Raw genomic sequence first — 15,771 nt, forward strand, 5'->3', positions numbered from 1 at the left:
TAGTGAATGGCAGAATTTGTTAGTGAATGGCTGCATGTGTTAGTGAATGGCAGAATGTGTTAGTGAATGGCAGAATGTGTTAGTGAATGGCAGAATGTGTTAGTGAATGGCAGAATGTGTTAGTAAATGGCAGCATGTGTTAGTGAATGGCAGAATGTGTTAGTGAATGGTTGCATGTGTTAGTGAATGGTTGCATGTGTTAGTGAATGGTTGCATGTATTATTGAATGGCAGAATGTGTTAGTGAATGGCAGAATGTGTTAGTGAATGGCAGAATGTGTTAGTGAATGGCAGCATGTGTTAGTGAATGGCAGAATTTGTTAGTGAATGGCAGAATGTGTTAGTGAATGGCAGAATGTGTTAGTGAATGGCAGAATGTGTTAGTGATTGGCAGAATGTGTTAGTGAATGGCAGAATGTGTTAGTGAATGGCAGAATGTGTTAGTGAATGGCAGCATGTGTTAGTGAATGGCAGAATTTGTTAGTGAATGGCTGCATGTGTTAGTGAATGGCAGAATGTGTTAGTGAATGGTAGAATGTGTTAGTGAATGGCAGAATGTGTTAGTGAATGGCAAAATGTGTTAGTGAATGGCAGCATGTGTTAGTGAATGGCAGAATTTGTTAGTGAATGGCAGAATGTGTTAGTGAATGGCAGAATGTGTTAGTGAATGGCAGAATGTGTTAGTGAATGGCAGCATGTGTTAGTGAATTGCAGCATGTGTTAGTGAATGGCAGAATGTGTTAGTGAATGGCAGCATGTGTTAGTGAATGGCAGAATTTGTTAGTGAATGGCAGCATGTGTTAGTGAATGGCAGAATGTGTTAGTGAATGGCAGAATGTGTTAGTGAATGGCAGCATGTGTTAGTGAATGGCAGAATGTGTTAGTGAATGGCAGAATCTGTTAGTGAATGGCAGAATGTGTTAGTGAATGGCAGAATGTGTTAGTAAAGGGCAGCATGTGTTTAATTTATTTATATAACCTCAGACTCTATAGGGAATTATAGCGCTGACATATACCATGAGGCTCACACAGCTAGAACCCAATACAATGTATCTTCTTCTTCTCTTTGTGTAAATTGGAAGCTAATAAAGTGAATATTGATGAGGACGATAGTAGAAGGTTCATTAGAGAATATCGTTTATATCACATCTGAACGCTGTATGTCCCTATATACCCATTACTGTCAGCGGTGCCTGCTGCATCTGTACATGAATATTGATGTGATATGGATCTGACACCAGGATTTCCCCACAGTGATTACATCTCAGCATCTCCCTCTTATTGGAACGTTTCATTACCCGGAGACAGAGCGTGGGGCTCCTTGCCATACACGCATAGGATGACATTACATATGGACCTGGCAGAACAGTCAGCACAGTGTCCGCAGAACAGTCTGAGCACAGTGTCGGCAGCTGCTGCAGAACAGTCTGAGCGCAGTGTCGGCAGAACAGTCTGAGCGCAGTGTCAGCAGCTGCTGCAGAACAGTCAGAGCGCAGTGTCAGCAGAATAGTCAGCACAGTGTCGGCAGAACAGTCAGAGCGCAGTGTTGGCAGAACAGTCTGAGCGCAGTGTCGGCAGAACAGTCTGAGCGTAGTGTCGGCAGAACAGTCCGAGCGCAGTGTCGGCAGAACAGTCGCTGAACAGTGTCGCTGTCTCCTAGTACAGGTCTCACTCTGTGACCCCAGGAGATAGCCCCATACATGGCATGGGTCTCTCAGGATGGCCCCTGTACATTGATAGTTGTCACGGTGGCAAGGAAACATCTCTGGAACAGTCTGTCGGGGTCCTGCGGCTGATTATCACAATCCAGCTTATGACTCAGGAAATGGCGCTTGAATCCGTTGGGGGCCGTTACGTGGCTGGAATTACTGAGATCTTCCTGCGAGTTCTGCTCTAGGCCTGAAAGACAGAAATGCAGATAGAATATTACAGTAGTTCCTATATTCATTTCCAGATTCTTATATAGTCCAGAAGATTCCAATAGGAAACAGTGATAACAGAAAATGGGGAGTAACAGACGGCATAGATGTCGGGGGACCTGCTCCCAAGCTTACAGACATAGGGGTCGGAGGGCCCTGCTCACAAGCTTACAGACATAGGGGTCGGAGGGCCCTACTCACAAGCTGACAGACACAGAGGTCGGAGGGCCCTACTCACAAACTTACAGACATAATGGTCGGAGGGCCCTGCTCACAAGCTTACAGACATAAGGGTTGGAGGGCCCTGCTCACAAGCTTACAGATGTAGAGGTCGGAGGGCCCTGTTTGCAAGCTTACAGACATAAGGGTTGGAGGGCCCTGCTCACAAGCTTACAGACATAAGGGCTGGAGGGCCCTGCTCACAAGCTGACAGACACAGAGGTCGGAGGGCCCTACTCACACGCTGACAGACACAGAGGTCGGAGGGCCCTACTCACAAACTAACAGACATAAGGGTTGGAGGGTCCTGCTCACAAGCTTACAGACATAGAGATTAGAGGGCCCTGCTCACAAGCTTACAGGTAAAGAGGTCGGAGGGTCCTGCTTGCAAACTTACAGACATAGAGGTCGGGGGCCTACTCGAAACCTTAGAGGTAGACATAGAGGTCGGAGGGCCCTGCTAACAAGTTTACAGACATAAAGGTCGGAGGGCCCTACAGATATCTGTGCACTTCCTTGTCTTCACTATACAGCAAGGGTTCATCTCATCAGGTCGGCAATGTCTACTGTATGTATGTAATCTACTGTATGTATTCATCATATATCATCTACTATATGTATGTAATCTATTATCTACTGTATGAATGTAATCTACTGTATGTATTCATCATCTATCATCTACTTTATATATGTAATCTATTATCTACTGTATGAATGTAATCTATTATCTACTGTATGTAATCTATCATATACTGTATGTAATCTATCATCTACTGTATGTATGTAATCTATCATCTACTGTATGTAATCTATCATCTACTGTATGTAATCTATCATCTACTATATGTATGTAATCTATCATCTACTGTATGTATTCATCATCTATCATCTACTATATATATGTAATCTATTATCTACTGTATGAATGTAATCTATTATCTACTGTATGTATTCATCATCTATCATCTACTATATATATGTAATCTATTATCTACTGTATGTATGTAATCTATTATCTACTGTATGTATTCATCATCTATCATCTACTATATATATGTAATCTATTATCTACTGTATGTATGTAATCTATCATCTACTGTATGTAATCTATCATCTACTGTATGTATTCATCATCTATCATCTACTATATATATGTAATCTATTATCTACTGTATGTATGTAATCTATCATCTACTGTATGTAATCTATCAACTACTGTATGTATGTAATCTATTATCTACTGTATGAATGTAATCTATTATCTACTGTATGTAATCTATTATCTACTGTATGTAATCTATCATCTACTATATGTATGTAAACTATTATCTACTGTATGTATGTAATCTATCATCTACTGTATGTAATCTATCATCTACTGTATGTATGTAATCTATTATCTACTGTATGAATGTAATCTATTATCTACTGTATGAATGTAATCTACTGTATGTATTCATCATATATCATCTACTATATATATGTAATCTATTATCTACTGTATGAATGTAATCTATTATCTACTGTATGTATGTATCTATCATCTACTGTATGTAATCTATCATCTACTGTATGTATGTAATCTATCATCTACTGTATGTAATCTTTGGTACTTGTTTCCTAGAACGGCCACAATCGTGAGTGATCGTGGCTCTTAATTAAGGGACACAATCCTCACGATGTGGCCGATTTTTTACAATTTTTTCACTTTGATTGACAGAAATCGGGTCAATCGGTCGGTCGCGACCAATTAAAATCGGCCGCGATGCGACCGACCGATTGACCCGATTTTTCCATAGACTTCAATGTTAAAAAATCTTTTAACATTGAAATCGGTCGGTCTTGTGCCATTATAATGGCACAAGATGAGATGGACTTGATTAAGTCCATCTCACATAGGGAAAAATGATAAAAAAGGTGAAATGGGCCAATATGACCCATTTCACATTTTTTATGTGCCCGCCATGACCCCACGATAGACGTGAACCCGAAGCGTGGCGAGCGCAGCGAGCCCGCGAGGGGCGGCGGTGCGCGTCCTCCGACCTTTTCATTCCCCTACTATCCACTAGGGCGTGGAGTGAGAATATAATAGTGTGGCGAGCGCAGCGAGCCACCGAGCCCGAAGCGTGGCGAGCGCAGCGAGCCCCGCGAGGGGACGCGTATACCTGTGAAGTGAGACGCGTCCCCTCGCGGGGCTCGCTGCGCTCGCCACGCTTCGGGCTCGGTGGCTCGCTGCGCTCGCCACACTATTATATTCTCACTCCACGCCCTAGTGGATAGTAGGGGAATGAAAAGGTCGGAGGACGCGCACCGCCGCCCCTCGCGGGCTCGCTGCGCTCGCCACGCTTCGGGTTCACGTCTATCGTGGGGTCTAGCACACTTATTAACATTTGGGGGGGCAATTTAAACAAATCTGGTGTAAAAAAAAAAAAAATCGGGTGAAAAATCGGCAGATCGGATCGGTCGCATCGTATGCGACCAAATCGCATGCGATGCGACCGATCCGATTTTTTATCTTACGACCACAACGATCTAAATCGTTGTGGCCGTTCTAGGAAACAAGTACCTAATCTTTCATCTACTGTATGTATGTAATCTATCATCTACTGTATGTATACAGTGGCGGATTCAGGGTGGGGGGGCACCCGGGCACGTGCCCCCCTGTCATTCATTTTGTAGCTGAGGACCAGGGCTTTCCAAAGAGCACAGCCTCGTGTCTCTAGCCCCCTGGGAACCGGAGATATAGCCTGGCAAACCTGTAACGTTTTTTCCCCATAGGATAATATGGGACCCGTCAATTCCGACCCCCAACCAGTTCCGACGGCTGCCAGTACCCGCCCTGGCATCAGAGAAGCTTGTGGTTATCTACTGTATGTATTCATCTATCATCTACTGTATGTATGTAATCTATCATCTACTGTATGTACTGTATGTAATCTATCATCTAATCTATGTAATCTATTATCTACTGTATGTATTCATCTATCATCTACTGTATGTATATATCTATCATCTACTGTATGTATTTAATCTATCATCTACTGTATGTATATATCTATCATCTACTGTATGTATGTAATCTATCATCTACTGTATGTATGTAATCTATCATCTACTGTATGTATGTAATCGCTGGGTGGAGCCTCTGACTCACATGACTGACTCACATGGCAGAGAACCAGCTTGAGCCCAGTGAGCCCACAGACAGTGCCAGACACCCTCTGCCTCTCCATGGCCCTTATTCTGTTTGATGCGTACTTTTCCGCATACTTTCGGATAGCGTCTTTACGGCGTCTGCGCATGCGTGGAGAACGCAACGCGCATGTGCCACGCATTGACTCCGTACCTGTTCGGGCAAGTCCCGTACAAAACTGTGCACCGCAATCAGTCTGGAAATATGGGCGTATTATGGGCGTCATGCGGAATGAGACATGGGCGTAGTTTCAAAGTGGGAAAAACTGGGAGGAAACATGGGCGGACACGGGGGAGTACACTTATGTTGGGGGGCGTGCATTCGGATAGCACTCCGAATGCACGCGACCAAAACCGATAGAAATGTGCGGTGTCCATAAGTCAAGTATTGCTTTGCGGAAACCACTCGGTCTTGCGGTAGGCGAACGGAACGCCTAATGACTACAAGCATTAACACCTGAACCCAATACAATCGACTCCTTTACTCATTACTCACTAATAGGACGCTTGTCAGTGCTTTAATTGAAACCATTGCTGCTTCAATTGCTGTAAGGGTTAATGTGTGCAATGCATGTGTTAGGCATGGTTGTAAGGATATATTGGCATCTAATTGATTCCAATTCCAAATAAACATTTTTTTATGAGGATAGGTAATTGAATAAGTGGGTCATGTGATGTATTGCAGAATAGACATAATAGTGAGTAGTTTTGCGTAAATACAACGCTTCCGTGCGGTAGCACCGCTTGCCATCCGTTTGGATGCGGGATTCCCGTGCATACTCTGTAATACCGTGCAGAATCGGAGTGTTTCCCCCGCACACGCATGGTTTGTATGTCGTCCGTAAACACGCCCTGTTCTTAAAGAGTGAGTCCGTCCGAATGCGGAGGACACGTGGGCGTTTCTACGGACGATGGCCGCACGCGGCAGCACAGCGTGGCGTGCGGACCGCACCGTAAGAATTCGGGAATATCCGCACCGATCAGAATAAAGGCCCATGTTACACAGCAAAGACACAGCTACACACCAGACACACCAGGTGAGCGCCCCACACCTCCATACCTCCCAACATGACCCTCTCCAGGAGGGACAGAATGCTCTGTTTGTGGACTTCCATCTTAATTTATGATTGTCATCACCTGTCATTTTAAACAGGGTAATTGATAAGAAAGGTGTTTAAGCACAGGTGATGGTAATCCATAAATTAAGAAGAAAGTCCAGAAACAGAGCAATGTGTCCCTCCTGAAGAGGGTCATGTTGCATGTTGGGAGGTATGCACCTCCCCCCTCCATTCACAGCAACCCCACGATTAAATGGCACATGTAAAACACTGACATGGCTATGGTCGACAATGAAAAAGGTTGACATGAGTTTTTGAAGATTTATTTTTCACTTTTTCAATGTTTTCATATTCATTCTCATGTGTCGACATGGACACCAATGAAGTGCCACACTTATGTCAACATTAACATGTGTTGACCTTTCTATGTTGATTTTTTCTTGTGGGGATTCGCGGCACCCCCCCGGCGACCCCCCTCCCGCGATTCGCAGCACACCCCCCGCAATTTGCGGCGACTCCCGCGATTTGCGGCCCCACCCCGCGACCCCCCCTCCCACGATTTGCGCCAACCCCCCAGGCCCCCCCTCCCGTGGTTTGCGGTATCCCCCACCCCCCGCGACCCCCCCTACCGCGATTCCCCCCCTGACCCCCCCTCCTGTCATTGCGGCAAACCCCCCGCCCCCGCGACTCACCCTCCCACGATTCACTGCAACCCCCCGCGTCCCCCCCTCCCACGATTCGCAGCACCCACACACACCCCCCCCCCCGCGACCCCCCCTCCCGCAAATCACGGCATCCACCCACGACCCCTCCTCCCGTGATTCGCGGACACCCCTCACCTCAAACCCTCCCGCCCACTCCCACTCGCGATTTACAGCAACCACAGGATTAAATGGCACATGCAAAACACTGACACGGCTATGGTCGACAATGAAAAAGGTTGACATGAGTTTTTGAAGATTTATTTTTCTTTTTTGAATGTTTTCATATTCATTCTCATGTGTTGACCTGGACACCAATGAAGTGCCACACTTATGTCAACATTTACATGTGTTGACCTTTCTGTGTTGATTTTTTCTTGTAGCAATTTTTTTCCTGCACGTCAGCCTACACATCATCAACCAATTCTTTGTATAATATATAACACCTGTTCTGTTTTACTGTAGGTGTTTTAAGTCAGATCTTTTACTGCTACTATTACTGTTTATGTAAATGCTTTCTGAATGACAGCAACATCCTACCATCCTTCTACAAGAATATATAACCAACTAGGTGATTCATCGCGCCCCATGCCCCTCTCCCGCAATTCACGGACCCCCCGCGCACCCCCCCTCCCACGATTCATGCCCCCTCCCACGATTCACGTCACCCCCCGCACCCCCCCCCCCTCCCGCAATTCGCAAACCCCCCCTCCCGCAATTCACGCCCCCTCCCACGCTTTGCAGACCCCCGCCCTCTCCCGCGATTCGCGGACACCTGCGCCCCCTCCCTCCCTTGATTCACGGCACCCCCCGTGCCCCTCCCACAATTCACTGCACCCCTAAGCCCCTCTTTAGTCCCCCGTATACTCACACACCCCTATCACTACCCAGCTTCCTGCTCTCCTGAACCGTAACTTCCATCACTGGGGAGTCGCTGACGCTGTTTTGCCCACATGCCCCTATCATGCCTCATAGCCCAGCCTCCTGCTCTCATGGACACTAATGCCCCTTTCAGACCGCACTTTGTAAACGGTATATTGCCGTTTTTTTACCATTTTAAAACGGTAATCTGTGCGGTCTGAAAGGTGCAGATCCAATTAACCGGTTTGAAAATACCGTTTTTTCAAACGTTTCAGACCCGGTATTTTGGGATCAAAATCAGGTCTGAAACGGTATTTAGGACCCAGCCAATGAGCTGGGTCCTAAATTCAGAGCAGCGAATATTTAATGAGCACTCATTAAATATTCGCAGCACTGGAGCTGCCGCCCGCAGCCCCCCCCGCGCGTGTCGCACCCCCCGCGCATGTGTCGAGACACCCCCCCCACGCGGCGCGTGTGTCGACACCCGCCGTGCAGCCGGTACCTTCGTTGTGGATCCCGGCAGTGAAGTATGGTCGGAGAAGCACTTATGAAAAAAAAGCGTCTTTCAGAAAATGGCTGCCCCATAGGAAAACCTGTTTTAAAAAACTGTCTTTCATATGGGGGCAGCCATTTTCCGAGAGTCACTTTTCTTATAAGAAAAGTGACTTTCGGAAAATGGCTGCCCCCATATGAAAGACAGTTTTTTTCATAAGTGATTTCCCGACCAACTGCAGTGCCGGATCACGCAACGGAGGTACCGGCTGCACAGGGGGGGGGGGGGGGGGGTTTGTTAGCCCTGGGGTGGGGGGGATTTGGGAGTGTTAACCCCCGGGGGAGGGGGGGCGGCGCGCGTTGAAGACTGGCTTTGACCCTGTTTTTGGAAACTTTCCAAAAACGGGTCTGCCCGTGTCAAAAAACCGCACTTAAACGGTAATATACCGTTTAAGAGATGCGGTGTGAAAGGGGTTTTACCTGGCAGACCCGTTTTTGGAAACGTTTCCAAATACAGGGTCAAAGCCAGTTTTGCGGTCTGAAAGCAGCATAACTCCCACCCAGTAGGAGGAGACACTGACTCAGGGCCACCATCCTGTACTCCTGTACTGCCACACTGGACCCTCACCCACTGGCAGAAGCTGCACAGTATCTCCCACCCTCCTCTTTAGTCCCCCTTATGTTCACACACCCCTATCACTACCCAGCCTCCTGTTTTCCTGTGTCGTGACCTCCGCCAGTGGGGTGGCGCTGACTCAGAAACACCCTACTATACTATTGCACACACACACCTAAACAACACGCACACAGCCCCCCCCCCACCCACAAATGTCACTGTACCATCCACACTATCAATGTACATCTTACTCTGTAACCGCTTTTTAATTAAACAAAACAATACACACCCCCTTCCACATCATATGCTCTCTATGTAACACATTTCACCTATAACTGAAGTTGCAATACAGGCATCTGTCATACAATTCTAACCATATTTCTCATATACAAACGTTCACAAATTAAGGAGGCGCAGCCCTTTACGCCGGTGTGAAGAGCGCCCGTAGGGCGCGATGAATCACCTAGTCTACTATATGTATGTAATATATCATCTACTGTATGTATTCATCTATCATCTACTGTATGTATGTATCTATCATCTACTGTATGTATGTAATCTATCATCTACTATATGTATATATCTATCATCTACTGTATGTATGTAATCTATCTTCTACTGTATGTATATATCTATCATCTACTGTATGTATGTAATCTATCATCTACTGTATGTAATCTATTATCTACTGTATGTATTTAATCTATCATCTACTGTATGTATATTTCTATCATCTACTGTATGTATGTAATCTATCATCTACTGTATGTAATCTATCATCTACTGTATGTATGTAATCTATCATCTACTGTATGTAATCTATTATCTACTGTATGTATGTAATCTATCATCTACTGTATGTACTGTATGTAATCTATCATCTACTGTATGTATGTAATCTATCATCTACTGTATGTATATATCTATCATCTACTGTATGTATGTAATCTATCATCTACTGTATGTAATCTATTATCTACTGTATGTATGTAATCTATCATCTACTGTATGTAATCTATTATCTACTGTATGTATGTAATCTATCATCTACTGTATGTACTGTATGTAATCTATCATCTACTGTATGTATGTAATCTATCATCTACTGTATGTATATATCTATCATCTACTGTATGTATGTAATCTATCATCTACTGTATGTAATCTATTATCTACTGTATGTATGTAATCTATCATCTACTGTATGTACTGTATGTAATCTATCATCTACTGTATGTATGTAATCTATCATCTACTGTATGTATATATCTATCATCTACTGTATGTATTACCCCTTTTCCACTTGCAAAAATATCCCGGGTTTTTGCACATGAACGCGCATCAACCCGGGATTTAGTGCAGTGTGAAAGGGTCTTGGGCGAATATCCCGTGTTCAGCATTCCGGGATCTCTACCCAGGTCCTGACCTGGGTAGGATCCGGAATCGACACGGGATGCGGCCAGTGTGAATGGTCCCGTACCCGGGATCGGGTACACGGGACTTTAAAAAAGCTGCTGATTGGAGCTTTGTTTGGGCTCACAATGCTGATGTCATCTGTAATCGCACTGGAAAGCGGAAGAGAAGCCCTGGACATGTGCAGATCGGAGCAGACGGGCATCATGGCAAACTGGACGGACCAGGAAGTGAGAGAGCTCCTGAGCATAAGGGGCGAGGAGGAGATAAAACGCCAAATTACTGGCACAGTCAAAGATGCCGTGGTTTATAAAAACATATCAAAGCTGCTTGAAGCCAGAGGCATGATCCGGTCACAACAGCAAGTTGTCAATAAACTGAAGACCCTGAGAAAGAAGTTCATGAAGGTGCATGACAACAACCGTAAAAAGAGTGGGGCTGGCCGCATCGAGTGGGAATATTATGACATCTGCGCAACCGTCTTCGGGCACACAGCTCTCTGCAATCCTGTGAGTCTGTCTTCAAGTTCACAGTACATTGCTGCAGAAAGCAGCCAAGGCCCTGAAGATACACAGACAAGTGAAGTCTGCCACTCATCACCCCTGCTAATTGAGGACACACCTGATTGTAGTGAGCATGAAACATCCACCCACCTGCCCAGCCCTGATGGCAGCATATCCGTCACCGTTGAAGAGGTCGTGGAAGCTGCGACCACTGACAGTGGGTTTCCACAAAGTGCCGTCTCCCCAACTTTGCAGAGAAAAAGTAAGTTTATTTTTTAAAGACACATAGCACACTATAGGGTTAGGTTGGGGGTGGGGTGGAGGTGGAGCATAGGGTTATGCACAGCATAGTGGTCCTCCAGCAGTTGTGGAACTACATATCCCAGTATGCCTTGGCACAGTTTAAGCATTGCCTAATAGCAAAACTGTGGCAAGGCATGATGGGACTTGTAGGCTGTGGGAAGGGGGGGGGGGGTGACATAATATACAGTTATCAAAGTATAACCTGCAGTGATGTCGCAGTGTGTACAAGGGCGTAACTACCATGGGTGCAGGGGGTGCAGCTGCTATGGGGCCCAGAGCTGAGAGGGGCCCATTTTGCCTGTCCAATTATTATATGCTTTATGCATTTTTTAGCATTAGGTGAGAAATAGGGGCCCTTATAAACTTTTGCTATGGGGCCCACATGTTTCTAGTTACGCCACTGATTAAATAGTTTGCCAAAGCTGCTATTTTTATGTATGGTCATTTTCAATTTATATCTTATCTTTACAGTTTACAACGTTCCACCTAGAACGAAGAAAATGAACAAAGCGGGGCAAGCAGCTAGAGCCATGACAAGTGCCCTTGTTGAAGAACTCCGAGAAATGGACAATGCTATGTCCACACAGGAGAATGCAAGGATCGACAAATTTTTAGAGGCCGAGCGTGAAATGCAGGACTCATTTCTTTCTAAAATCCTGTCAATGCAGGAACGCATGAATAGAGAGGCTCTTGAGCGTCATAGGGAATTGCAGCAAATGAACATGGCGTTCATGGAACGTTTGTTCAATAATCCAAAAGCTCCTAACCAACACCACAGCTCACAATACCCTGAACCGGGTTATTCCACATATAATCATGGACCATACTTTGGTTCAAGCAATGCTGCAAATGAGCAAACCTCAGAGTTTTCAGTTTTTCGCAATTTGTCTTAAAGCTATAGGCACATACTTAATTTTTTTTGTTTGTTTTGCACTTAAAGTGCCTCGGCACTAGTTGACCTCAGTGTTTATGTACCTGTAGTTCATTGTTTTGCACTTAAAGTGCCTCGGCACTAGTTTACCTCAGTGTTTATGCACTACTAGTACATTTTGTGTTGCACTTAAAGTGCCTCGGCACTAGTTTACCTCAGTGTTTACATACCCTCCAACATGACCCACTCCATTAGGTACAAAATGTTCTGCTCCTGGACTTCCCTGCCAGTGGCAGTTACAGAGGTTGGACTCCAGCATAGTCCACAATTCAAAGAGGGGGGTCACATCAACTGTCAGTGAGTCCAGGACAGTGATGTTTTGAGTGGCATTAGGTGTGGCTCCCCTTTTTGAACATTGGATTGTGCTGCAGCTCCAACTCTGCAACTGCCACTGGCAGGAAAGTCCAGAAACAGAGCGTTTTGTACCTAATGGAATGGGCCATGTTGGAGGGCATGCGTTTATGTACCTGTAGTTCATTGTTTTGCACTTAAAGCAGGCATGTCCAACGTTGGCCCTCCAGACGCTCCGAAACCACACATCCCAGCATGCTCCGCCACAGTGTTGCTATTAGAGAATGCAAAAACTATCGCAAAGCATACTGGGATGTGCGGCCTCAAAACACCTGGAGGGCCAACGTCGGACATGCCTGACTAAAGTGTTAATGCACAACTGGTTGTGCATTCGGTTAGCTTGAAATGCTAAACTTCAAGCAATTCTTGTTTGGGATGGGGGGGTTGGGACGAGGGAGGTTGGTATGGGGGCGGTTTGGACGGGGGGTTGGTATGGGGGGATTGGGACGGTGGCGGTTGGGATGGGGGTGCTACGGGTGGAGGATGGTTTCTTTATTGTTTTATTGTTTTATTGTTGTGTCTATACAAAGGCAAAATGAAAGGCAAATAAAAATTGCACCTACAATCCAAAGGTGCTAAACCAAATAAAAAAATTATAATTTTAAACACCCTTGTCATCACTTTTTTTTCACTTAAAATGACCATTTCATATGGTATTTGCAGTGATTTCCTGGGATCAGTGTGAATGGGGCTGTCCCGGGTCGATCCCGGGTCTGAATGCAGTGTGAAAGGGTACATTCCCGGGTAGTGTCCCGGGAAGCATCCGGGTACACATTCCCGGGTCTGACCCGGGACTGCAAGTGGAAAAGGGGTATATGTAATCTATCATCTACTGTATTATATATCTATCATCTACTGTATGTATGTAATCTATCATCTACTGTATGTATATTTCTATCATCTACTGTATGTATGTAATCTATCATCTACTGTATGTATGTAATCTATCATCTACTGTATTATATATCTATCATCTACTGTATGTATGTAATCTATCATCTACTGTATGTATGTAATCTATCATCTACTGTATGTATATATCTATCATCTACTATATGTATGTAATCTATCATCTACTGTATGTATGTAATCTATCATCTACTGTATGTAATCTATCATCTACTGTATGTAATCTATCATCTACTGTATGTATGTAATCTATCATCTACTGTATGTAATCTATCATCTACTGTATGTATATATCTATCATCTACTGTATGTATGTAATCTATCATCTACTGTATGTATTCATCTATCATCTAATCTATCATCTACTGTATGTATATATCTATCATCTACTGTATGTATGTAATCTATCATCTACTATATGTATATATCTATCATCTACTGTATGTATGTAATCTATCATCTACTGTATGTATGTAATCTATCATCTACTGTATGTATATATCTATCATCTACTATATGTATGTAATCTATCATCTACTGTATTATATATCTATCATCTACTGTATGTAATCTATCATCTACTGTATTATATATCTATCATCTACTGTATGTATATTTCTATCATCTACTGTATGTATGTAATCTATCATCTACTGTATGTAATCTATCATCTACTGTATGTATGTAATCTATCATCTACTGTATGTAATCTATTATCTACTGTATGTACTGTATGTATGTAATCTATCATCTACTGTATGTATGTAATCTATCATCTACTGTATGTAATCTATCATCTACTGTATGTATATATCTATCATCTACTGTATGTATGTAATCTATCATCTACTGTATGTATGTAATCTATCATCTACTGTATTATATTTCTATCATCTACTGTATGTAATCTATTATCTAATGTATTATATATCTATCATCTACTGTATGTAATCTATCTTCTACTGTATGTAATCTATCATCTACTGTATGTATTCATCTATCATCTACTGTATGTATGTAATCTATCATCTACTGTATGTAATCTATCATCTACTGTATGTAATCTATCATCTACTGTATGTAATCTATCATCTACTGTATGTATGTAATCTATCATCTACTGTATGTATGTAATCTATCATCTACTGTATGTAATCTATCTTCTACTGTACGTACTGTATGTATGTAATCTATCATCTACTGTATGTATGCATCTATCATCTACTGTATGTATGTAATCTATCATCTACTGTATGTATGCATCTATCATCTACTGTATGTAATCTATCATCTACTGTATGTAATCTATCATCTACTGTATTATATATCTATCATCTACTGTATGTAATCTATCTTCTACTGTATGTATTCATCTATCATCTACTGTATGTATGTAATCTATCATCTACTGTATGTATTCATCTATCATCTACTGTATGTAATCTATCATCTACTGTATGTAATCTATCATCTACTGTATGTATGTAATCTATCATCTACTGTATGTATGTAATCTATCATCTACTGTATGTAATCTATCTTCTACTGTACGTACTGTATGTATGTAATCTATCATCTACTGTATGTATGCATCTATCATCTACTGTATGTATGTAATCTATCATCTACTGTATGTATGCATCTGTGGCACCCCACAAGCTGGGGCACTACAAGTGCCAGCAGCATAATGTAATGGAAATACTGTAAAGGCCTGCAGGCATAAAGTAGCTGTGGCACTACAGGTGCCAGCATGACTGTATTAAAAAGTACTACTTGAGTTGCACAGAGCTGAGCTGATATAGCTTGCAGCACAAAAGGGGTTAAAAGCTCAGCTCACAGCAAAGCAGGTCAGTTTGCAAAAAGAAACATTGTTACAGAACTGACAAGTTTGCAGAAAAAGGTGGGAAATCCTGGATGGAATCTCTCCCTGGGAGTCTGAGACAGCAGAGTGAGAAGTGTGTAGTTGTTGACTGGTGAATGATGAAGCTGGCAGAACCCTGAAGGCTGGGGAAAGCGGCCTGACTTGGGTGAAGATGAAGCAGCTAGTCCTGAAGTGTATGGTGGGCACAGACTGGCAGCATGCAGAGAGCGCTGGTCAGTGAGGACAGCCTGTCAGCCCCATCAGCAAGTGTGCAGCTGCAAGGGTCAGAGAGAGAGTGGGCCTGCGTCCCTGGAGCTGAGGCATCGGGAGTGGCCCTGGGCAGAGAGAGAGAACCCAGTGGGAGTACCAGCAGCAGCAGAAGGCCAACAGAGGTCCTGGCAAGTATCCTACAACTGAAGTATTATGCATTTAAAGTACTCTGC

The 15,771-nt window shown here is 43.8% G+C and overlaps 1 protein-coding gene across 1 annotated transcript in view; it reads right to left on the minus strand.

Moving 5' to 3' along the window:
- Positions 1 to 901: 901 nt before the first annotated feature.
- SHISAL2A (shisa like 2A) overlaps positions 902 to 15,771 on the minus strand; it is a 62,531-nt gene continuing 47,661 nt past the window's right edge. Inside the window, exon 3 of the mRNA XM_083157928.1 lies at positions 902 to 1,898. Coding sequence (XP_083014054.1) covers positions 1,714 to 1,898 — 185 coding nt within the window. The 3' untranslated portion in view covers positions 902 to 1,713. The remainder of the gene's footprint in view (positions 1,899 to 15,771) is intronic.

This window comes from Crinia signifera, chromosome 8 (assembly GCF_055691185.1).
Source record: "Crinia signifera chromosome 8, ASM5569118v1, whole genome shotgun sequence".
In the NCBI taxonomy this organism is placed as follows: Eukaryota; Metazoa; Chordata; class Amphibia; order Anura; family Myobatrachidae; genus Crinia; species Crinia signifera.